This window comes from Bufo bufo, chromosome 2 (assembly GCF_905171765.1).
Source record: "Bufo bufo chromosome 2, aBufBuf1.1, whole genome shotgun sequence".
Taxonomy (NCBI): Eukaryota; Metazoa; Chordata; class Amphibia; order Anura; family Bufonidae; genus Bufo; species Bufo bufo.
Genome location: NC_053390.1, coordinates 438,945,136 through 438,968,555, shown reverse-complemented (window position 1 = coordinate 438,968,555; position 23,420 = coordinate 438,945,136). Strand labels below are relative to the sequence as shown.

The 23,420-nt window shown below is 46.1% G+C and overlaps 1 protein-coding gene across 1 annotated transcript in view; it reads right to left on the bottom strand.

The window, feature by feature from the left end:
- Window positions 1-18,329, bottom strand: part of LOC120990911 (sodium/iodide cotransporter-like) — a 63,893-nt gene extending 45,564 nt beyond the window's left edge. The window contains exons 1-6 of the mRNA XM_040419797.1: window positions 18,269-18,329; window positions 17,672-18,039; window positions 17,236-17,301; window positions 17,107-17,158; window positions 16,955-17,022; window positions 13,179-13,333 (exon numbers count right to left, since the gene is read on the bottom strand). Of these exons, the coding sequence (XP_040275731.1) occupies window positions 13,179-13,333; window positions 16,955-17,022; window positions 17,107-17,158; window positions 17,236-17,301; window positions 17,672-18,034 (704 nt within the window). The 5' untranslated portion in view covers window positions 18,035-18,039; window positions 18,269-18,329. The remainder of the gene's footprint in view (window positions 1-13,178; window positions 13,334-16,954; window positions 17,023-17,106; window positions 17,159-17,235; window positions 17,302-17,671; window positions 18,040-18,268) is intronic.
- Window positions 18,330-23,420: the final 5,091 nt, after the last annotated feature.

Genomic DNA, 23,420 nt, shown 5'->3' with positions numbered 1-23,420 from the left:
GATAGATGCTCTGTCAATACCGTGGAGGTTCAGGCTGGCTTACATCTTCCCTCCGTTTTCCATGATACCGAGGGTATTGATGAAAATCCGTCAGGATCAGGCCTCGGTAATAGCCATCATACCGTTTTGGCCCAGAAGATCCTGGTTTACCCAACTCATTCAGATGAGTCGGAACAATACTGGAGACTCCCCCCGGAGCAGACCCTGGTGTCGTGGGACACTCACCTCTGCCCAGATCTGCACAGGTTCAACCTGACAGCCTGGAGGTTGATCAGTCCCTTCCCAATATAGAAGGGCTTTCCGAGTCGGTCCTGAGAACTTTGTCGCATTCCCGAGCAGAGTCTACAAAGAAGGCCTACTCCAGGATCATGAGAATCTTCGTGGCATGGTGTGATTCCAGACAGGTGGCGTCCGCAGATCCGCCCCTTCCTGCGATACTTCAATTTCTTCAAGATGGATTAGATAGAGGCCTATCTCCAGCTATCTTCTAATGGTGGTCCAAGACATTGTCCGATTTAATTAATCACCCAGATTCCAACAGAGTAAAATACACTGCTCAAAAAAATAAAGGGAACACTTAAACAACACAATGTAACTCCAAGTCAATCACACTTCTGTGAAATCAAACTGTCCACTTAGGAAGCAACACTGAGTGACAATCAATTTCACATGCTGTTGTGCAAATGGGATAGACAACAGGTGGAAATTATAGGCAATTAGCAAGACACCCCCAATAAAGGAGTGGTTCTGCAGGTGGTGACCACAGACCACTTCTCAGTTCCTATGCTTCCTGGCTGATGTTTTGGTCACTTTTGAATGCTGGCGGTGCTTTTACTCTAGTGGTAGCATGAGTCTACAACCCACACAAGTGGCTCAGGTAGTGCAGCTTATCCAGGATGGCACATCAATGCGAGCTGTGGCAAGAAGGTTTGCTGTGTCTGTCAGCGTAGTGTCCAGAGCATGGAGGCGCTACCAGGAGACAGGCCAGTACTTAAGGAGACGTGGAGGAGGCCGTAGGAGGGCAACAACCCAGCAGCAGGACCGCTACCTCCGCCTTTGTGCAAGGAGGAACAGGAGGAGCACTGCCAGAGCCCTGCAAAATGACCGCCAGCAGGCCACAAATGTGCATGTGTCTGCTCAAACGGTCAGAAACAGACTCCATGAGGGTGATATGAGGGCCCGACGTCCACAGGTGGGGGTTGTGCTTACAGCCCAACACCGTGCAGGACGTTTGGCATTTGCCAGAGAACACCAAGATTGGCAAATTCGCCACTGGCGCCCTGTGCTCTTCACAGATGAAAGCAGGTTCGCACTGAGCACATGTGACAGACGTGACAGAGTCTGGTGACGCCGTGGAGAACGTTCTGCTGCCTGCAACATCCTCCAGCATGACCGGTTTGGCATTGGGTCAGTAATGGTGTGGGGTGGCATTTCTTTGGAGGGCCGCACAGCCCTCCATGTGCTTGCCAGAGGTAGCCTGACTGCCATTAGGTACCGAGATGAGATCCTCAGACCCCTTGTGAGACCATATGCTGGTGCGGTTGGCCCTGGGTTCCTCCTAATGCAAGACAATGCTAGACCTCATGTGGCTGAAGTGTGTCAGCAGTTCCTGCAAGACGAAGGCATTGATGCTATGGACTGGCCCGTCCGTTCCCCAGACCTGAATCCAATTGAGCACATCTGGGACATCATGTCTCGCTCTATCCACCAACGTCACGTTGCACCACAAACTGTCCAGGAGTTGGCAGATGCTTTAGTCCAGGTCTGGGAGGAGATTCCTCAGGAGACCGTCCGCCACCTCATAGGAGCATGCACAGGCGTTGTAGGGAGGTCATACAGGCACGTGGAGGCCACACACACTACTGAGCCTCATTTTGACTTGTTTTAAGGACATTACATCAAAGTTGGATCAGCCTGTAGTGTGTTTTTCCACTTTAATTTTGAGTGTGACTCCAAATCCAGACCTCCATGGGTTGAAAAATTAGATTTCCATTTTTTTTATTTTTGTGTGATTTTGTTGTCAGCACATTCAACTATGTAAAGAACAAAGTATTTCAGAATAATATTTAATTAATTCAGATCTAGGATGTGTTATTTTTGTGTTCCCTTTATTTTTTTGAGCAGTGTATATTATCATATGGAGATCTTTTCACCAGCATCTTACACAGAGCACTTTTCTCCCATTGAGAGAATAACCATAGCTGTCCAGCTATAAAATAGCCCTTAAAGTAGGGGACATTAAAACCAGTTACAGAATACCATTGAGAGATACCAGTATCACCTCAAAGAACGAAAGCACAGACAGTTCGCTAGGGACTCTCAGGACTTTAAGGAAGACAAAGCTTATCTGTTCCTAACCAATCCTGACAATTCCCAAAGAACTGACGTGTCCTCTTCTGAAACAGAAGTTTCAGATAACGAGAGGGACAGATACCCTAAGACTAGGGAACGAGGTCGTGGTAACTTTAGATCTAGGCGCCGGGGCGGCCGCTATAACACGAACCAGCCAAGCAACCAGGCACAATGTGCATCCCCTGCCCCACAGTCATCTTCATCTGCCTCTTTTTTAGATCAAACAATGCACTATCCATTACGGAGTCGAAACACCCTACCTCCCCCCAACCAATAGGGCCTACTTAGGACAAACTGGTAATTAACTTGTCATCACGTCCTTTAATCGAAGTAGAGACTAAGGTATTGAGACGAGGCTTATCCTTTGTCCCTACCACTAAATTTTATCTTTTTCGCTGGACTAAGGATCTCCACCGGTTCGCCCGCAATCTGAAGTGGCACAAACACTTCAAGCTTAGAGACAAAAAAGAGAGCGGTGAGCTGGGCGGTAGAAATCCTGGATGATGTACACCTCTTGTATAACCTTGATACCATGCCTAATAATCCTGAAGGCACAGGTCCTTTCACAGACCTTAAAAACAGAAGTACTAAAATGCCTCCAGTGGGAGATATCTCATGCATTGACGTTTTTTTTAAAACAAACCATCACCGAATTAACTGGGATAATCTCAAATCCCACAAAGTTTAACTGTAGTACGAATAAGAGGCAGGTGATAAAGGAGCTATCGAAAGACACTGATATCATTAATAAACCCTCTGATAAAGGGGGTAATGTGGTAATCTTAGACACCCCAGCCTATCGTGATATGTGTCTCACAATACTCAGCGACAGACAAGGTTACGAGGTATTACCATCTGACCCTACCCCAAGATTCCAGCTGGAACTGAGACAGATTCTGACAAAAGCCAAGATGGACAAGCTCATTAGCAGCGATGAGTTTGAGTTCCTCTACCCATTACACCCGACAATGGCAACTTTCTACTGCCTACCCAAGGTCCATAAGGGCACATTGCCCCTTAAGGGTCGGCCAATTGTCTCAGGGGTAGGTAGTCTGCCTCAGAACAGCGGAATCTATGTGGATCGGATATTGGGTCCGTTTGTACAATCACTTCCCTCCAATGTGAGAGAAACGGGTGATCTACTCTCTAAGCTAGAGAACCTTTGCCTAGAACCTAGTTGGTTCCTTGCATCAATTGATGTTGAGGCCCTGTACTCTTCCATCCCCCAAAATAAGGGTCTCCTAGCTACAGCACATTTCTTGAGAGCCAGGGGACGACAGTTCTCCGCACATAACGAGCTGGTTCTCCATCTTATGAACTTTGTGCTATCTAGCAATTGCTTTCTCTTTGACGGTCGGATATACCACCAGCTCAGAGGCACCGCGATGGGCAGCTCATGCGCGCCATCTTACGTGAATTTGCTCCTGGGCTGGTGGGAAGAGACCATCGTATTTGGTGATGCACCCAGCTGGTACACTGAATACATCATCCTCTGGGCCCGCTACATAGATGACATTTTCATTCTGTGGAGCGGGTCAGAGGATGACTTTAAGAGGCTGGTGGAGGAGCTCAATCATAATACCATCAACCTCAGGTTTATCTCGCTTATTGTACGTAATAATCTCCCATTCCTGGACATATGTATATCCAGGGACATCAAGGGGGGTTTGCAGACTACGAAAGAGACATCTACGAACTCACTACTTCGATGGGACAGCTGTCATCCTATCCCACTGAAACGGGGGATCCCCGTGGGTCAATACTTAAGGCTGAAACCTAATTGCTCGGAACAACGGGAGTTCAAACGTCAGGCAAACGAGCTAAGAAAACGTTTCCGGGCACGAGGCTACCCTGACAACACATTGAGAAAGGCCTATCAGAGAGGTCGACAGGAGACACGCACTACACTTTTGCATCCTACTGGGGCCCCAAAAAAAGACTACGAGTCATTGGCACATTTGACTCAGCGGCCACTCAAATTAAAGAGATCCTGGGACGCAATTGGGATACCCTCCTGATGGATACGGATCTGGCCGATGTAATCAGTCCTCATCCATCAGTGACCTTAGGAGAGGGACCAATCTCAAAGACCAATTTGTCCATAGCCATTATAGTCCCCCCAAAAAAAGGACATGGCTGGACAAACCGGTCATTGGATGCTTTAAGTGTGGTCGCTGTAGCTTCTATAAGTTTGTCACCCAGGGCAAATCACTGGTATTGGACTCCACAGGCTTTACCCACTACATACGCGATTTTATTAACTGTCGCACCGCAGGAGTTATTTACCTCCTTACCTGCGAGTGCGGAATAAGATATGTAGGTAAAACCTGCAGGGAATTACGGGTACGTATGGGCGAGCACACTGGCGACATACGTAGAAACAGGGATACCCCAGTGGCGAGACACGTTCACTCTGCCCACGGTGGGCTGGCGTCAGCAATCACATTTCTAGGCATAGAACTGATCAGGAAGCCACCACGAGGGGGGGATTGGGATAAACAGATCCTCCAGAGAGAGTGCTGGTGGATATTCAAACTTAAAACCACCAACCCCCACGGTTTGAATGATCAGCTACAATTTAGCTGTTTCCTGTGACCCGGATTGATGCCCTTCACCCAACAGTACTCTCTGCCCACGTACAAGATGGGGTGATTAATCGAGTGGATTAAGGGGCAATCATATCATCATATCATCTCTATATGCACCCCTTCCACTATTCATTCACCCTTTCCTTTTTGAGCTCTTCCCCCTCTTTTCTCCTATTTGTTATAATTTTTTATCAATGTTCACTTACCCTATCTAGATTCATAGGTCTGACTGCCAATAATGTCCCCCTCTGGGTCCCATGCAGGAGGTGATGCTTATTATCCCCTCAAGCCCTAGCATGAGTGTAGTTGTAGGAGCTGATTTGTTTTAACCAATGGCCCCTCCCACTCTAGCTACCCTCTATGGACAGCCGGCGCTGCGCTCTGTCCCGATGACGCCCTCATGCCGTGACGTCGATGAGGGCGCCGTGACGTTGGTGAGGCTGCGCCGCGAATGGTCTGCCCTACAAGCAGGTGCGCATGCGCCAGTGGGTACGGAGCGTGCCGCGTCACGTGACATATGCATAATCATGTGGGTGGCGGCTACGCCTATCACGCATGCGCACAGCCATCCCTCCCCTTCCATTTAAACCCTACAGCGCGCTTAGTTGTGCTGTCAGATGCCGGCAGACTGGCAGCACGCTCCCCTGCCCTGCCTCACTTCCTGGTAAAGGCCACACGCGCTCCAAGGAAAACAGTGAGTAACCATCCCGACATGCTACTAGATTGAGCCGCAGATAGTCCCTCACCCTGATTGGATTCCTCTTGATGTTTTCCATTTTTCAGGTGCCTAGGTTGAATAGGACTAAAAACGTCCTTCTAAGTCTGCGCCACTACAATTCCATTCCCCCCCCCCTTCTGTTTTAACCACACAGTTGCTTTGGGAGTGGGGGTTCTTCCTCTACCCAAGACCCTTGTCCCCTGATGAGTTAAGAGGTCTTTTACACTTAGAGGTCTTTTTCCTTTAGATACAGATATATTCCCATATGAAATGCGTAGGGACGTCGAGTATATCTCCATATAAGTTCTTTACTACCTCTACCTTTCTGATACACCCTGGGTTTACTTTCCTTGCCCCTAATAGGGCCACTCTCCCTGTCCCTGACAGGGTGACCTAGGGTAATTTATTTAGGGTTAGGTTCCGGGCGGGGCCACCCCTTGCGGGGATAGGACCCCGTGTTAGGAGGTTTACTTTAGGGCATAATAGGCCAAGTAGGGCATAAACAGGGACAGACTCTCCCTGTGGCCCTCCAGCACAAAGTAACCACCCACTGGAGGACGTATTCAAGCTTGAGAACCACTTCTGCTTGTGTACCGCACGAGAAGGTCCAGACCGTCCACCACCGGTAAGACCCACCCTTTTCTTTTGCCTATTGGCATGTCTATAGACCTCTAGGCACACCGCCGTGGTCTTAACTTCATTTATGTTCATTGTCTATCAGTCCTACTTCTGCCCTGTCTAGAGGCGGTATTGCGGATTTGACCAAAAGGTGACCTGGTACACCAGGTTCCTTGCCGTTGTCTGTATTGTTTGTCTGTAGGGGGTCCTCTTTCCCATTTCAGGGATCTTAATTTTTGATAATAAAAGTTAGGTTTTAAAACGTTGCTGCCCCCTTTGTTTCATATAGTCCTAATTACCGAGCAGCATTGGGGGTGGGTGCCACTGCACCTTTCTCCCCTGAGGGACCACCCTCTATATTTCGACATTAAACCCTCCCTGCTCCAAAGGCTTATAAAAATAGCTCAACTTTAACCTCAATCGCTTTCTTCCCCTAAGAAGATCAATAATCATCCTCTCAATGAGTTTGAAAAACTTCTCGTCGATCCTCGATTTACTTATGAACGGAGTCAAGTTAAGGTGAATAAAGTCATCGATCCTGGGCAATATCCTCATGCTCAGATATTCGAATGAGTCAACAACTTTTAAGATCCCCAGGATCCCCTCGCTTATATATTCAAATCTATCTAATAACATAAGGGTTGTTTCTGACCAATTAATATCTAGTCCAGAGACTTCCCCAAAGGAGTTAACTGTACGAATAAGGCCTCTTGGACATGAAAGTTTTTTTTTACTGTTTACGTTCCGTTTTTTGCGTTTCATATGCGGTCCATATACGGAACCATTCATTTCAATGGGTCCGCAAAAAAAAAAGGAATTTACTCCTTATGCATTCCGTTTCCGTATTTCCGTTTTTCCGTTCCGTTCAAAGATAGAACATGTCCTATTATTGCCCGCAAATCACGTTCTGTGGCTCTATTCATGTCAATGGGGTTGTAAAAAAAATGAACAGATACGGAATGCACCTGTATGCCTTCCGTATCCGTTCCATTTTTGCGGAACCATCTATTGAAAATGGTATGCCCAGCCCAATATTTCTATGTAATTACTGTATACTGTATATGCCATGCTTCCGTTTCCGTTTGCGATCCGCAAAAAACGGAAACCAAACAGAAAAACGGAACGGAAGCAGAACGGAAACACTACTAATACAAAAAACAAAAAAACGTATCCATTTAAAACGGACCACAAAACACTTAAAAAGCCATACGGTCATGTGCAAGAGGCCTAATTCTTAGGATAGTTCTATTAGTGTGATTTATAAAAAAAATAACACATCATCCGCATATAAAGAAATCCGATCCTCCAGACCCAGTACTCCAAACCCCTCAATTATTGTATCTTGCCTAACCCTAAGAGCCAAGGGCTCCATATAAATATTGAACAGTAATGGAGAAAGCAGACAGCCTTGACGAGAAGCTCTAGTCAACATAAAGCTGCGGGTCAAACTACCATTTAAATTCTTGCAATAGGGGAATTATACAAAAGCTTAACCATGTTTATAAAATTCATACCAAATCCCATCCTTCCTAACACCTTCCATAATAACCCCCACTCCACCCTATCAAATGCCTTGGAGGCATCTAATGACAGAATGGAGCTGGAATCCCCCCGGAAGACTGTAAATTTGCAAAAAGTTTATGAAGGTTAAGATGTCTACCTGTCACGTTCGAGGAGGGAAAGGGGTAAGGGTAAAAAAGTCCTCGTAAAACCCTGACTAACTACCAGTATGAACAGACCCCAGTGGTAGGCGTGTTCATACACAGGAATACCTAATGTCCTAACTCACCCTATAGGACCCTGGTACTAATGTCAGGACTGAGACAACCTGTTCCTCCAAAAGGAAGGACGTACAGGAGGCTCCCTCAGGCCTAATACAAATGACAGGGAAATGCAATACAAAGAACTCAAACAAAATACAAACAGAGAAAGGAAAGACGTAACTTCAAAGGAGCAATGGAAGCACCAGGAACTCCGCCAAAATCCACACACCAACAATCCACAACTCAAACTGAAGCTATAAACCGCACAGCATAGTGGGAGAAGCAACTATAAATAAGGAACGTTAAATGACCACATTACCAACACCTGAGGCAAGGAGCGTGGCCATTACCAGAAACACAGATGCCTATTGATCCACAAGAAAAACCTGTCAGATCATACCATGTGTTGCCAATCTCACCAATCTCCTGCCACCTGTCACGGGAACGTCTGTGACAGTACCTTTATCAGGGATAAACCCGTTCTGATCTGGATGTATAATCACGGAAATAACCCTAGAGAGTCTTGTTGCCAGCATCCTTAATAGGAGCTTAACATCTGTATTAAAGAGCTATCGGTCTGTATGATCCCATATCTAAGGGGTCCTTTCCTTTTTTCGTAATTAATATAATTACCACTTCTGTCATTGACTCGGGTAGGAAACCATCCTCCAATGACTTATCCATTACCCTCAAAAGGCGTGGAAAAATAACCTCACCGTACTTGCGATAAAACTCATATGGGAAACCATCCGATCCAGGAGCGGAATTTCCCGAACATGCCTTTATTGCTGCCTCTAACTCCTGAAGGGAGAATTCTACTTCAAGGGATTCCCTCTTTGTTTCAGTGAGAACCGGAAAAATTATGGAGTCCAAATAGGCATCCATCTTTTCATCCGAGATATTATTAGTGGAGCTATATAATTCCGAAAACAGTTTTAGGAATGCCCCCTTTATTTTATCCGTCTCTTCAGTAATTATGCCCTCGGGTAAACGAATACTGAGTATTTCTTATTTTTGGTCCTGATTAGATATCACTTTAGCCAACAATTTTCCTGGACGGCTGGATTCACTAAATAGTTTTTGTCCCCTGAAAAAAGCCTCTGCTAGGCCTTTTCCAGGAGAAAATCTGAATACTCCTGGCTTGCATTCTGCATTGCCCTTCTATTCTCCTCTGTTTTATTTCTGGAGAACTGATTCATCCCACATAGCGCAGCTGCCTTCAAAGCACTCTCTTTCTTCCCATAGCCCCTACTTAAATTGGTGATATTGCTGACAAGTAAACTCCTCACAAAAACACATCTCACACCAGTTGGATTTTAGCAGATATATAATTATCATCCCAGAAGTACACATATCCTGTTTCATCCAGTCATGATTATCTATTAGGGACAGCCAGTAAGGATTTAATATAAAGGGGGTACTACCCCTTCCCTATCACCAGTCATACAAAGCTCAAGGTATACTGGCACATGGTCCGAGAGTGACCTGGCTTCATATTTCATATGTTTCAAATATTTTTCATTAAAGGGCTTCTGTCACCCCCAAAACACAATATTTTTTTTTTGGGCTTGTTAAAATCCTTATTTAACGACTATTCCCTATATAGGGCTCTTACCTTTGTCTGTGACTTCGTTTCCATAAAAATCTCCTCCTCCTGTTGATTGACAGGGCAGCATTTCAAATCCCGCGCCTGTCTTTATTCGGCGCAGGTGCTCTGAGAGAAGAAGGCTCGCCTCCTCAGCACTCCCTCAGTGCTCCTGCGCCGATGACGTCACCGAAAGAGAACACGTCATCGGCGCAGGCGCACTGAGGGAGTGCTGAGGAGGCGAGCCTCCTTCTCTCAGAGCGCCTGCGCGGAATGAAGACAGGCGTGGGATTTGAAATGCTGACAGGGCCAGCCGGAGGAGGAGAGCGCTCTCTGGTCCTGTCAATCAACAGGAGGAGGCGGCGTTTTTTTGCGGTGGCTACCAGCAAGTAGACACCCTACTTGCTGGTAGTGAAGTGATTTGCATATTTCAAAAGATCGATTTTTATGGAAACGAAGCCACAGACAAAGGTAAGAGCCCTATATAGGGAATAGTCGTTAAATAAGGATTTTAACAAGCCCAAAAAAAAATATTGTGTTTTGGGGGTGACAGAAGCCCTTTAATTAATGCCAGGTCAATCCTGGACATACAGTTCACAGATTTGGATACACAAGAATAAGCTCTCCTCCCCCGTCCATGAAAACCCCAGGCATCAACAAAACCCGACTTCTGACAGAATTGTGCCAACGGGGATCCCTGATTAGATACAACAATATGACTATCTCCACCCATAGAAGTCCGGTCTAACTTGAGATTAATAACACAATTAAAATCCCCATTCACTAAAGTAAGACAGTCTGGACGTGGCTCCATAAATGTTAGTAAGTACGTATAAAGAAAAAGGAGGCGGAATATAAATAAAAGGTAGAATACATAGTCTTCCAGCAAGTTTCCCATAAAGGAAAACATTTCTCCCATACTTATCAATAGAGGATGCCTCGCAGACAAAATCAATCTTTTTATGTATAAACGCCATCACTCCTCTAGAGTAACTGGTAAAAGTTAATGAAATGACTGCGATACCCATCCTCTACTAATCTGCGCGTTGTTTCTTCAGTAAAATGGGTTTCTAATAGACAGACAACTGCTGGTAGATGTCTCTGAACTAGGTCAAACACTGCCTGTCTTTTTAGCTTATCCCCAAGTCCCCGTACATTCCAGGTCAAAATTCTTACAGACACACAGTATAGTCAACTAGGCGAATTCAAAAGTAAAAAGCCCCCTTAAAACCCAACCCCTCCTATTATCCATCCTAAGAGACGCATCGCTACCCACCCACAAAACCTCTATCCTCCCCCCAGAACCCCATGATCCGCCACTATCAAGAAGCAGACCTATCTACTCAGATCATCCCTCCCCACTAATCCTGCCTCCACCAAGAAAAACAATCACAAAGGGATAGGAAAACAAGAAAAATACAGCACTAGTCAAACATTGCTCCGATCTAGCCAATCAGTAACACGGGCCGGACTTTAAAAAAAGTTAGTTGCTCCATTAAATATTATCCGAAGTTTGGCTGGATACAAAAAAGAGTACTTATAGTCTTTGGCCTGTAGACGTTTTCTAACAGCCAAAAAACTGCGTCTCTTTTCTTGAATCTCTTTCCAGAAGTCCGGAAAAGAGGACAGGTTACTACCATTATATATAATGGGGGGACACTACCTGGCCCTCTTTAAAATCCTGTCTCTATCCTGGGAAACAAGGATCTTTGCCAGGAGTACCCGAGGCTGCATTCCAGGAGTTGGCTTACCCCCGGGGATCCAATGGGCCCTCTCTACTAAGAATAAGGACGAGAAGTGTTCCTTTCCAAAATTTTCCAGGATCAGAGACTGTCATTCCAATAGGATTTTTTTCCCCTGCACCCTCAGGAAGCCACAGAATTCTCACATTGGATCATCTCGAACTGTATTCAAGAGCCACGACTTTTTTTTTGTAGATTATTATATTCCGTTCTTAACATGGCAATTTCAGATTTTAATATTTTCATACTTCATACTCCAGGGAGTATGGCTCTGTCTCATATCTTTGTTACATCGTCTCTAATTATAGACACGTCCGACTGGACTGCCTCCAGCAGCATTGCAATATCTTGTATCACCTTTCCATTATTTTTGACTGTGGCTATAATCTCCTCCCATAGGAGTGTCCATTTCCTCTGCCCTCTCCCCAACTCCATTCTGGAAATAATTATCCACTGCCTCCTCCGATCTTGATCCAGCAATGTTTTTTTTTAACGTTAGATCCTGCTTCCCTTTTTGTCCAATTCTTGTATTTATATTTGGCGATTTTAAAAACTGGTCAATTTTTACAGCCTCTGCAGATCTCTGTCCTGTTTTAGACAACGACAAGTCTATTGACCCATGTTTTTTTTTCTTCTCTTTTTTTTTTTCTCTTCCTCCCCTCCTTTTTTTTCTCTTTTTTATTTCCTTCTCTTTCTCTTTTTTTTCCTTCTTTCCTTTTTTTTTTACTCTTTCCTTTCCTTTTTTTCATTTTCTTCTTTCTTTCCTTTCCTTTTCTTTTTTTTTTTTTAAGGGTAGAAAGTTTTTTTTTGTTTTTTTAACTCCTCCTAGATTTTTCTTTCCTCTTTTCTTCTTTTCCTCTCCAGAACTCCCCTCCCTTTTCTCCCACCTCTCCCTCCTGATTCTTATATCAATATCTCAAAATAAATTTAAAAAAAAAACACCAGGGGAAGAAAAGGGCAGGAGATGAAAGGAAAAAAAAGTCCAAAATAGGTAGATCTCACCATGATTCACTAACGAAGCAGAAGGGGCTTGAGGTCTATGCAAACTTTGTTTCAGAGCTGAGGAGTTAAGTACAGAGGGAGCTTGGGCTTATAAAAAGTTTCTTCTAGGGCTGAGAAGGAAGGAGGGGGGAAAACAAACAGGCAGTCAGCAAGGAGCTTAAACCGGAGCAACATGAACACTGGGTGCAGCAAGGAGTACAAACCAGGCTTCCTATCAGGCCCCACAGGACCCCAGCCCCACTCAACACGGAGCTGTCGTCCAACGGAGGAAGCCAAACAGCCGCGTCCGGGACACAAATCAGAGCACAGGTTGCTGCAGGAGCAGAAGCACTAGGAGACGGACCACAAACAGCGGGGGAGAGCAGAGTAAGGGGGAAAAAAAGCAGTCAGCGGTAGGTGGTGCTCGCTCCCTCTCACATCATAAGTTCCCCGGCAAGAGTCTCAACATCCAGACACATAGCAGTAGGCATGGGAGCGAAGTATGAGCGGCATCAGGATCACGGAGGCAGATCGGGAGGAGGAGGAGTGCGGGACGTCACGTCCCCCAACAATGATGTTGCAGACTTTCTGGTGGAATTTTCCACCACACGTGAGTGCACCTGTACAAGTATAATGCTGGTTCTCAGAATATGGTGACAAAAACAAATGATTAAAAAAAAATTATTATGGCTCTCAGAATGCAAAAAAAACCAAAAAAAAAACCACTGAGCTCAAATGGTTGAAATGAAAGAATGTGTCCTCAAGTGGTTAAAAGCTTCATCCTCAAGGGCTTAAAATTGATTCTATCATTTCTATACATTTTATACTTACTCGCCAAAATTAATTCTGGAGTGATTTCTTGCAATTTCAAGGACAGCAGTGGGTCCACCAACCAGCAAAGCACCACGAATTGCGATTGCCAGGAAACCAGAAATCATTACTAGTACTTGAAATACATCTGTCCAGATCACAGCTTTCATACCACCCTATGGGAGACATACACAAGGGGGCACATTTATCAAGCTCACCTTTTTTTAGGCGTACACTTAGACAAATATTTGCTTTGTCTGTCTTTCTTTTGCCGACTATTTTTCAAAAGTCTTACAGCACTTTATGAATTAGACTAAGGGCTCATGCACACGGCCGTTGCACGGAAGTGGCCGTATTGTGGCCGCATACGGCGGGTCCCCAATACACGGGCACTGGCCATGTGCACCCTGCATCACGGATGCGGACCCATTCACTTGAATTGGTCCGCAATCTGGGAGATGCGTTGCAGTGCTTAACGGAAGCACGGATCGGAACCCCACAGAAGCACTATCGAGTGCTTTCGTGGTGTTTCTGTCCGTGCCTCCACACCGCAAAAAAATAGAACATGTTCTATATTTTTTTCAGTGCGGACTGATCACAGACCCATTCAAGTTGAATGGGTCTCAATCCGTCCCGGCCGCCACAGGGATGTTGCCCGAGCATTGGGGACCTCAAATTGTGGTCCCTAATGCACAGAATGGCCGCACACAACGTCCGTGTGCATTAGCCCTAAGTCTATTGCTAGTAGTCTGACATCTGGTGGTTCTTTATCACTTTATCAGTACGACAGGTTCATATTCATTAAGACTGGTGTAATTAGTATGTGCATAAAAATATTGCGCAAGTTAGCTGAAAGTAGGCACTCAAAACAAACTTGGAGTAGAAATTAAACTGTTTTTACAACTAAATCAGGTGCAAAATAAGGCACACCTACATAAATAAGTCAGAAAATAGGCGCAAAAGTTTGAAAACTTCTGAATTACTCTAAAAAATCAACAGGCCAAACAGGCAAACAAGGCACAAATGCCTCCAAAACAGGCCATTTTCAGTAGTAACTGCGACTGAAAAAAATAAGACAGTCTAAAACAGCATTTTTATGCCTAAAAACAGGCGCAGACACTATAATAAATGTGCCCCAAGGTGATAACTTGAAAGCTTAAATTATTACATGTAGTTTCTGCTTTTTATATTGTGTTACTGTTGCATTACAATCCACCTGGATTGAAACAGACAATGGTCCAGTCTCTAGATAAAGGGGTTCATTTATCAAACTGGTGTAAAGTAGAACTGGCTTACTTGCCCATAGCATCCAATCAGATTCCACCTTTCATTTTCCAAAGGAGCTGTGCAAAATGAAAGGTGGCATCCTATTGGTTGCTATTGGCAACTAAGCCAGTTCTACTTTACACCAGTTTAAAGAATGTTCGTGTATGTGCCATAATCTTCTGACTGAACAGATTCAGACCACTAAGGCCTAGTTCACACTTCAGTGTTTAAATCAGTGATTTCCATCAGTGATTGTGAGCCAAAACCAGAAATGGGGCCTATACAGAGGAATGGTATAATGGAAAAATCTGTTCTCTGTTTTTGAGCTGCATCTGGTTTTGGCTCACAATCACTGATGGAACTCACTAACTAGACCTTGGTGTACTAAATCTGTTAAGTCAGAAGAGTATGGCACATACAGTTGCAAGAAAAAGTATGTGAACCCTTTGGAATGATATGGATTTCTGCACAAATTGGTCATAAAATGTGATCTGATCTTCATCTAAGTCACAACAATAGACAATCACAGTCTGCTTAAACTAATAACACACAAAGAATTAAATGTTACCATGTTTTTATTGAATACACCATGTAAACATTCACAGTGCAGGTGGAAAAAGTATGTGAACCCCTAGACTAATGACATCTCCAAGAGCTAATTGGATTGAGGTGTCAGCCAACTGGAGTCTAATCAATGAGATGAGATTGGAGGTGTTAGTTACAGCTGCCCTGCCTATAAAAAACACACACCAGTTCTGGGTTTGCTTTTCACAAGAAGCATTGCCTGATGTGAATGATGCCTCGGACAAAAGAGCTCTCTGTAACGGTCAAGTACACACACACACAGGGGGGAGGATAATGACCACGGCGCTCCACCCTCACCCCTGGCCCTGCCTACTTGCCTCACGAGTCCTGATGACAGGGGACCACTGGACGGCAGTCCCTAACTTAGGATACGTGCGGGAAGGACAGACAAGACAAATAACGGAAAGACAAATAACGTATAGTGAACGGACCGGGCCAAAACCAAGAGGACAACACAGTACAGAGGGATAAGTAAAAAAAGGTCAGGAGAAGCTGCCCTGGGAACGAGGTCAAACACAGATCCTCGCTCCCGAAGCTAAGCAGCAGGTCTGCGGCTGATGGGAGACCGAGTGCGCCTTCGGCACCCCGTTACACTCTCAGAAGACCTACGATTAAGAATTGTTGACTTGCATAAAGCTGGAAAGGGTTAAAAAAGTATCTCCAAAAGCCTTGCTGTTCATCAGTCCACGGTAAAACAAATTGTCTATAAATGGAGAAAGTTTAGCACCGCTGCTACTCTCCCTAGGAGTGGCCGTCCTGTAAAGATGACTGCAAGAGCATAGCACAGACTGCTCAATGAGGTGAAGAAGAATCCTAGAGTGTCAGCTAAAGACTTACAAAAGTCTCTGGCATATGCTAACATCCCTGTTAGCGAATCTACGATATGTAAAACACTAAACAAGAATGGATTTCATGGGAGGATACCACAGAGGAAGCCACTGCTGTCCAAAAAAAACATTGCTGCACGTTTACAGTTTGCACAAGAGCACCTGGATGTTCCACAGCAGTACTGGCAAAATATTCTGTGGACAGATAAAACCAAAGTTGAGCTGTTTAGAAGAAACACACAACACTATGTGTGGAGAAAAAGAGGCACAGCACACCAACATCAAAACCTCATCCCAACTGTGAAGTATGGTGATGGGGGCATCATGGTTTGGGGCTGCAACAGGACAACGACCCAAAGCATAGAAGTAAATCAACAACAGAATGGCTTAAACAGAAGAAAATACGCCTTCTGGAGTGGCCCAGTCAGAGTCCTGACCTCAACCCGATTGAGATGCTGTGGCATGATCTCAAGAAAACGATTCACACCAGACATCCCAAGAATATTGCTGAACTGAAACAGTTCTGTAAAGAGGAATGGTCAAGAATTACTCCTAACCGTTGTGCACGTCTGATCTGCAACTACAGGAAACGTTTGGTTGAAGTTATTGTTGCCAAAGGAGGTTCAACCAGTTATTAAATCCAAGGGTTCACATACTTTTTCCACCTGCACTGTGGATGTTTACATGGTGTGTTCAATAAAAACATGGTAACATTTAATTCTTTGTGTGTTATTAGTTTAAGCAGACTGTGATTGTCTATTGTTGTGACTTAGACGAAGATCAGATCACATTTTATGACCAATTTGTGCAGAAATCCATATCATTGCAAAGGGTTCACATACTTTTTCTTGAAACTGTACACAAATCCCACTGCACAGGTTAGTAACAGACAAACAGTCACTCACTCCACCTGCTGGTCCCCAAAATGACCTGGTAGTGACCTGGTAGGGACTGACTAGAAACTAGTAGATATGAGCACTATATATGTTCAGTAGTTTCACAGGTATTTACGTTATATGGTTCATTAAAATATAGCAGTCATTTTATTATTAACCTGTAAAACAGTTTCATATTTCAGTGATAAAAAAATATGTTGGATAATGTGTTTTTTCTACTTACTACTGATGTATAAAATGTGCATATTGCTCCAGTGGAAAACAGAGATGCCCAAATGTCCAATCCCGTGACTAATAATAATAATAAGAAGAAAAAAATTAATGAAAGAGCTTTAGTTAATATGCGAGCAATAAAAGTAGCAATAATATAAGAACCTTGGTTGAGTATTAGTGCAGGAGCATAGATGACAATGCCAGTGTATAACATCTGCAGAAAGAAGAAGATCACTTAATAACAGCACGTCTACTTTATTAATTGTCCTTTTATGACAAATGTATACTTACAGTTCCCAAAAGGAATTGGATAGTACCATAGAGGCGAACACTTCTCCCAAACCTCATTTCCAAATACTGCATTGAAGATGAAGACACATTATCAGGTTGTCCTGGGGGAAGTTACGTGATCAGCAGGGGTGCACCTAGCCTTTCCACTGCCTGAAGCGAAAACTGAAATGGCGCCCCTCCCTCCCCATTGCCAATTTCTTAACCTAAACCCTTCCTTTCAGCCCATTGCCCTTCAGCTGCCCCTCCCTTGCCTCTACCTGGTGCTGCCTGGTGCTCACCTAGCCTCATTGGTGGTGCACCCCTGGTGATCAGTAGGTAAAATACTGGCAAAATACACAAAAAAAGCCCTAAACAAACCACGCATAATGATTTATGCAGCAAAGCCTAAATCAGATTTTTGCACGACAGAAATAAGTGGATTATATAACTTCCTTACTTGATAAGTACTTGTGATACCAAGCCTGTAGAACATAGGCATGAATACGTAGGCAGTCAGGGCACTGTTTAATGCCTGACCTAGGCACATCTGAAGAAACTTGGCACCATAACGATAAGCTTCAGCTGGAACTCCAAGCACTTGTACAGCTGACATGAAGCTGGCAGATAAGGACAATCCTACTGGCACAGCTGACATGCTTCTACCCCCTGTAAAGAAGTCATCTGATGTCTTTTGCCCTCCACGTGCCAGAGCATAAAAAAGTCCAATTCCTGTGGATCCCAGGAGCATTGCAGCAAACACCCCATAGTCCCACAGAGAAAAAGTCAATTTGTCCCTCACATATGGTACATAATCTGCCATTGGACCTAAGATAAATGGACAAAAAGAAAATAAAAAGTCACTTTGTATCCTATCCTAGTATCCTATTCATCTGATATTCTAGATTCCATTGACAATGAAAATCAACTTAACCTATTGATGGGAGTTAAGACTCTGCAAACAATAAATCAAATTAAACATAATGCATAACTATATTTATGTTCATAACTCATTATAAATCTCAATGGATTACACAAATCAGAAGTCAGAACTCACCTATGGCTGAAATCAAAGACGCCTAGGTTTTGCTGGTTCAAGAAACTTAGGAGGCAGGGAGAAGGTGCTTTATAGTATGACGAAGGGTGGAAAGGAGGAGTTGTTAACATCTTACAGGAGAACCAGGTGATACAGCTATCTGTGCATACTGCAGCTATCTTCAGCTGAACGCCTATGCCGTACAATTAACAGTAGAATTCTTTATGTGCCTAATCCTATTCTGGACAATAATCTTTAACTGTAGTACTAATTAGTATCTGCCTATGTGACTCCGAGGTGAGGCTATCATGTTAATGATCCCTTGTGGAATGTATTAATGTATATCAACACATTTGCCTCTCGAGCAATCATTTCCTACTAAAATTAGGACTCAATTACCTCAAATGACAGCACACGTGCATGTGTCTCAGTGTAGAAACAAAATATATCTACAAGCCATACCCAAAAATAGTGCAGCAATATTTCAACAGGTATGCAGCAGGTCACAAATACAGCATAGATCGTTCTGCTTTATAGGGAATCTGACATAATATTGTATGACCCTGGACTAATATATTTCCTTGATTTGATTTTTAGAGTATGAACACAAATTAACAATAGAATGTTACATAGTTACAAAGTTGATACGGTTGAAAAAAGACATAAGTCCATCAAGTTCAACCAAGGGATAGGTGAGGACGCGAATCCCAGAAGGAAGTGAGACTCAGATTTCTACACGTTTTCATAAGCATTAAATGTTTACTTTTAACCAATTCAGCTCCCCTAGCTTAAACACCCTTAATGACCAGACCACTTTTTACAATTCTGCACTACACTACTTTCACAGTTTATTGCTCAGTCATACAACTTACCACTAGTGTTGAGCGAACAGTTCGAGCATAGTTCGGGTTTGGGTCCGTGTCACGAACACCCCAAAATTCGGTACGGACCCGAACCCGAACTTTTTCGTAAAAGTTCGGGTTCAGGTTCGTCGTTCGGCATGTATTTTGGCGCATTTTGAAAGGCTGCAAAGCAGCCAATCAACATGCATCATACTACTTGCTGTCACGGAACCATGAACCAGACGTACAACAAGAGATAAGTGAAAATAAGAAGGCTTTATTGAAAATAAAGCTGTAAAGCAAAAGTCCAAACGGATGGTGAAACCGAGCAGAGTCTTTGCGAAGCCAGAGGTCAGGAACCAGAAGGGTAGTCAGACGAAGCCAGGATCAGGAACCAGCAGGGTAGTCAGACGAAGCCAGGATCAGGAACCAGCAGGGTAGTCAGACGAAGCCAGGATCAGGAACCAGCAGGGTAGTCAGACGAAGCCAGGATCAGGAACCAGAAGCAGCAGCAGTCTTAGAAGCATGTGAACACAAGAGGACCAAGCAAGGAACTGAAGCCACAGACCTCCTATATATATGAGCTAGGCATCCAGCTCCTCCCAGGGGAAGGAGGAGCCGCAGGGTGGAAGGCTACAAGAAACCCACTAACCAAGATGGCTGCCAGCACATGTCAAACGAAGGAGAGCAGCAAGCAGGTAAGACCATGACAGTACCTCCCCCTCAAGGGCCCCTCCTCCGCGGAGCACAAAACGGTTTCTGAGGGAAGCGTGCATGGAAGGCTCGGAGCAAGGCAGGAGCATGGACATCTGCAGAGGGAACCCAGGAACGCTCCTCTGGACCATAACCACGCCAATGGACCAAAAACTGCAACCGACCGCGGACCAGGCGTGAGTCCAGGATATTGCTCACCTCATATTCCTCACGATTGCCCACTTGGACCGGACGAGGCCGAGGAACCGAGGAAGTGAAACGATTACACACCAGTGGCTTCAACAGGGAGACATGAAACACGTTGGAGATCCGCATGCCAGGAGGAAGCGCAAGGGCATAGGCTACCGGGTTTACCCTGCGAAGCACTCGGAAGGGACCAACAAAGCGAGGCGCCAGCTTGGGAGTGGGCACTCGAAGGTTGAGGTTGCGGGTGGACAACCATACACGGTCTCCAACCTGGTAGGAAGGAGCAGGCGCTCGTCTGCGATCAGCCTGGAGTCTCTGGCGCTGCGCAGAGACCTCAAGGGACTTCTGGATCTGTACCCAAGAAGCACGTAGGACGGAAAGGTGATCCTCCACAGCCGGAATATCCTGGGGAGAGAATACCTCCGGTAACACGGCAGGTTGGAACCCATAATTGGCCATGAAGGGAGACGTCCCAGAGGAAGAGTTCACCGCCGTGTTCCTGGCAAACTCAGCCCAAGGCAGGAGGTCAACCCAATTGTCTTGGTGATCGGAGACATAGCAACGAAGGAATTGCTCTAAGGCCTGATTGGATCGTTCTGCGGCCCCATTGGACTGAGGGTGGTAGGCCGAGGAGAAGGAAAGATGAATCCCCAACTGGGAGCAAAAGGCGCGCCAGAACCTGGACACAAACTGACTCCCCCGATCCGACACAATCTCCTTAGGCAAACCGTGCAACCGGAAGACCTCCCTGGCAAAAATCGTGGCCAACTCTTGTGCAGAGGGTAACTTCTTGAGGGGAACACAGTGGCACATTTTGGAAAACCGATCCACAATCATGAGAATGACCGTATGGCCTCGGGATGCAGGGAGGTCCACAATGAAATCCATCCCCAGGTGTGACCATGGGCGCTCCCCGGTGGCTATGGGTTGCAGAAGGCCCAACGGAAGGTGCCGAGGGGACTTACTCTGGGCACAAACGGAGCATGCCGCTACATATGCGGCGATGTCGGAACGTAGGGAAGGCCACCAGAACAGACGTGAAACAGCCCAGGACAGCTGATTCTTTCCAGGATGCCCCGCGGTCTTGGAGTTATGGTAGGTTCGCAACAACCGAGTGCGCAACTCCTCAGGCACAAAACATCTGCCGTTGGGTCTCCCAGAGGGAGCACCAGATTGAGCCGCCAAAATCTGCTCACCCAGGGGAGAGGTCAGGCTGGTGCGAATGGCGGCCAGGATCTGATTCGGAGGTATGACCGAAGTAGGAATCGACTCCTCCCTGGACAGCTCAGAGTACTGCCGTGATAAGGCATCCGCCCTGATGTTCTTGGAACCGGGTAGGTAGGAGACCACGTAATTAAAACGAGACAAGAACAGAGCCCATCTGGCCTGACGTGGTGTCAATCTCTTGGCCTCAGAAAGGTAGGTCAGATTCTTGTGGTCCGTCAGGATGAGAACCGGAACCACCGAACCCTCGAGCAAGTGCCTCCATTCTTTAAGGGCCTGCACGATGGCCAATAACTCCCTGTCACCAATCTGATAGTTGCACTCCGCGGAAGACAGTTTCCGGGAGTAAAACCCACAAGGAAGCAGAGGACCCTCTGGTGTTCTACGCTGAGACAGAAGGGCGCCTACTCCCGTCTCAGACGCGTCCACCTCGAGGACAAAGGGCAACCCAGGGTTGGGATGCGACAGAATCGGAGCCGACACAAAGGCGGACTTTAGGGCCTCAAAAGCTCGGATGGCCTCGAGCGGCCAGACCTGGGAATTACTGCCCTTCCTGGTCAGATCCGTGAGAGGCTTGGCCAGCATGGAAAAGTCCCTGATGAACTTCCGATAATAATTGGCGAAGCCCAAAAAGCGCTGCAGGGAACGAAGACCACTGGGCTGGGGCCACTGTAAGACAGCCGAAACCTTCTCAGGATCCATGGAGAACCCCTCAGCGGAAATGATGTAACCTAAGAAGGTTACCTGGGATCGGTGAAATTCGCATTTCTCAAGCTTACCGAACAGCTTGTTCTCTCGTAACCGTTGCAACACTCGTCTGACATCCAGAATGTGGGCCTCCATGGATTCAGAATATACCAAGATGTCATCCAAATAGACAACCACACACTGCTGCAACAGGTCACGGAAAACATCGTTGATGAATTCCTGAAAGACTGCGGGCGCATTGCACAACCCAAAGGGCATAACCAAGGATTCGTAATGACCGGTCCTGGTGTTAAACGCGGTCTTCCACTCATCGCCCGCCTTGATCCTTACCAGGTTATATGCCGCCCTCAGGTCGAGTTTGGTAAAGACCGTGGCCCCTTTAAGGCGATAGAACAGCTCGGAAATCAAGGGTATCGGGTAAGCGTTCTTGATCGTGATGCGATTGAGACCCCTGTAATCGATGCAAGGCCTCAACTCACCGCCCTTCTTTTTCACAAAGAAAAATCCAGCCCCTGCCGGGGACGAAGATTTGCGAATGTGTCCGCGTGAAAGCGCCTCCCTCACGTACTCCTCCATGGCCTCATTCTCCGCTACCGACAGTGGATAGACTTTGCCACGAGGAGGAACGGCACCAGATTGTAACTCTATGGCACAATCGTATGGGCGGTGCGGAGGTAGGGCAACCGCGCGCACCTTATCGAATACATCCCGGTACTCCTCGTATTCAGGAGGCAACAGAGAGTCCGAGGAAGTACACAGCAACTTGACAGACCCATGGATGCAACTAGCCCCACACTGCGGTGACCACGAGAGGATCTCGACCGATCTCCAATCGAAAGTCGGATTATGCTTCTGGAGCCAGGGGTACCCCAAGACCACCGAGTAGTGTGGAGACGAAATAACCTGGAGGCAGACCGACTCTCTGTGAACGGCACCAATGGCTATCCCCACTGGAAGGGTCTCATGAGTCACGTGTGGCGGCAGAAGGGGTCTGCCGTCTATCGCCACAAGAGCCAGTGGGGAACCTCGAGCCTGCAGAGGAATGGAATTGGCGGCAGCGAACACACTATCAATGAACAAACCACCAGCACCAGAGTCCACCAACGCCTGGGTCGTCACCGAGCCCCCGACCCAGGAGAGGACAACAGTGATCAGTGGTTTGTCAACACGGGAAACCGGGGACGAGGAGACTCCACCCAAGATCTGCCCCCGACAGGATCTCAGGGTACGAGCGTTTCCCGGACGGTTCGGACATGCCAACCGAAAATGCCCACCGAGACCACAGTACATGCATCGGCCCTCGCGTCTCCGGAGTGCCCTCTCCCCCTCGGACAGGCGAGCAAACCCCAGCTGCATGGGTTCACCCCCAGACAAGTCATCCCCAGGAGGCGTGGGAGGAGAGGGAGGCACGGGTGGGACAGCAAACGTAGGCACCAATCTGTTAGAAGACCTCCGCAGGTTCTCCTTAAAGGAAGGTCTCTCCCTGAGTCTGGTGTCAA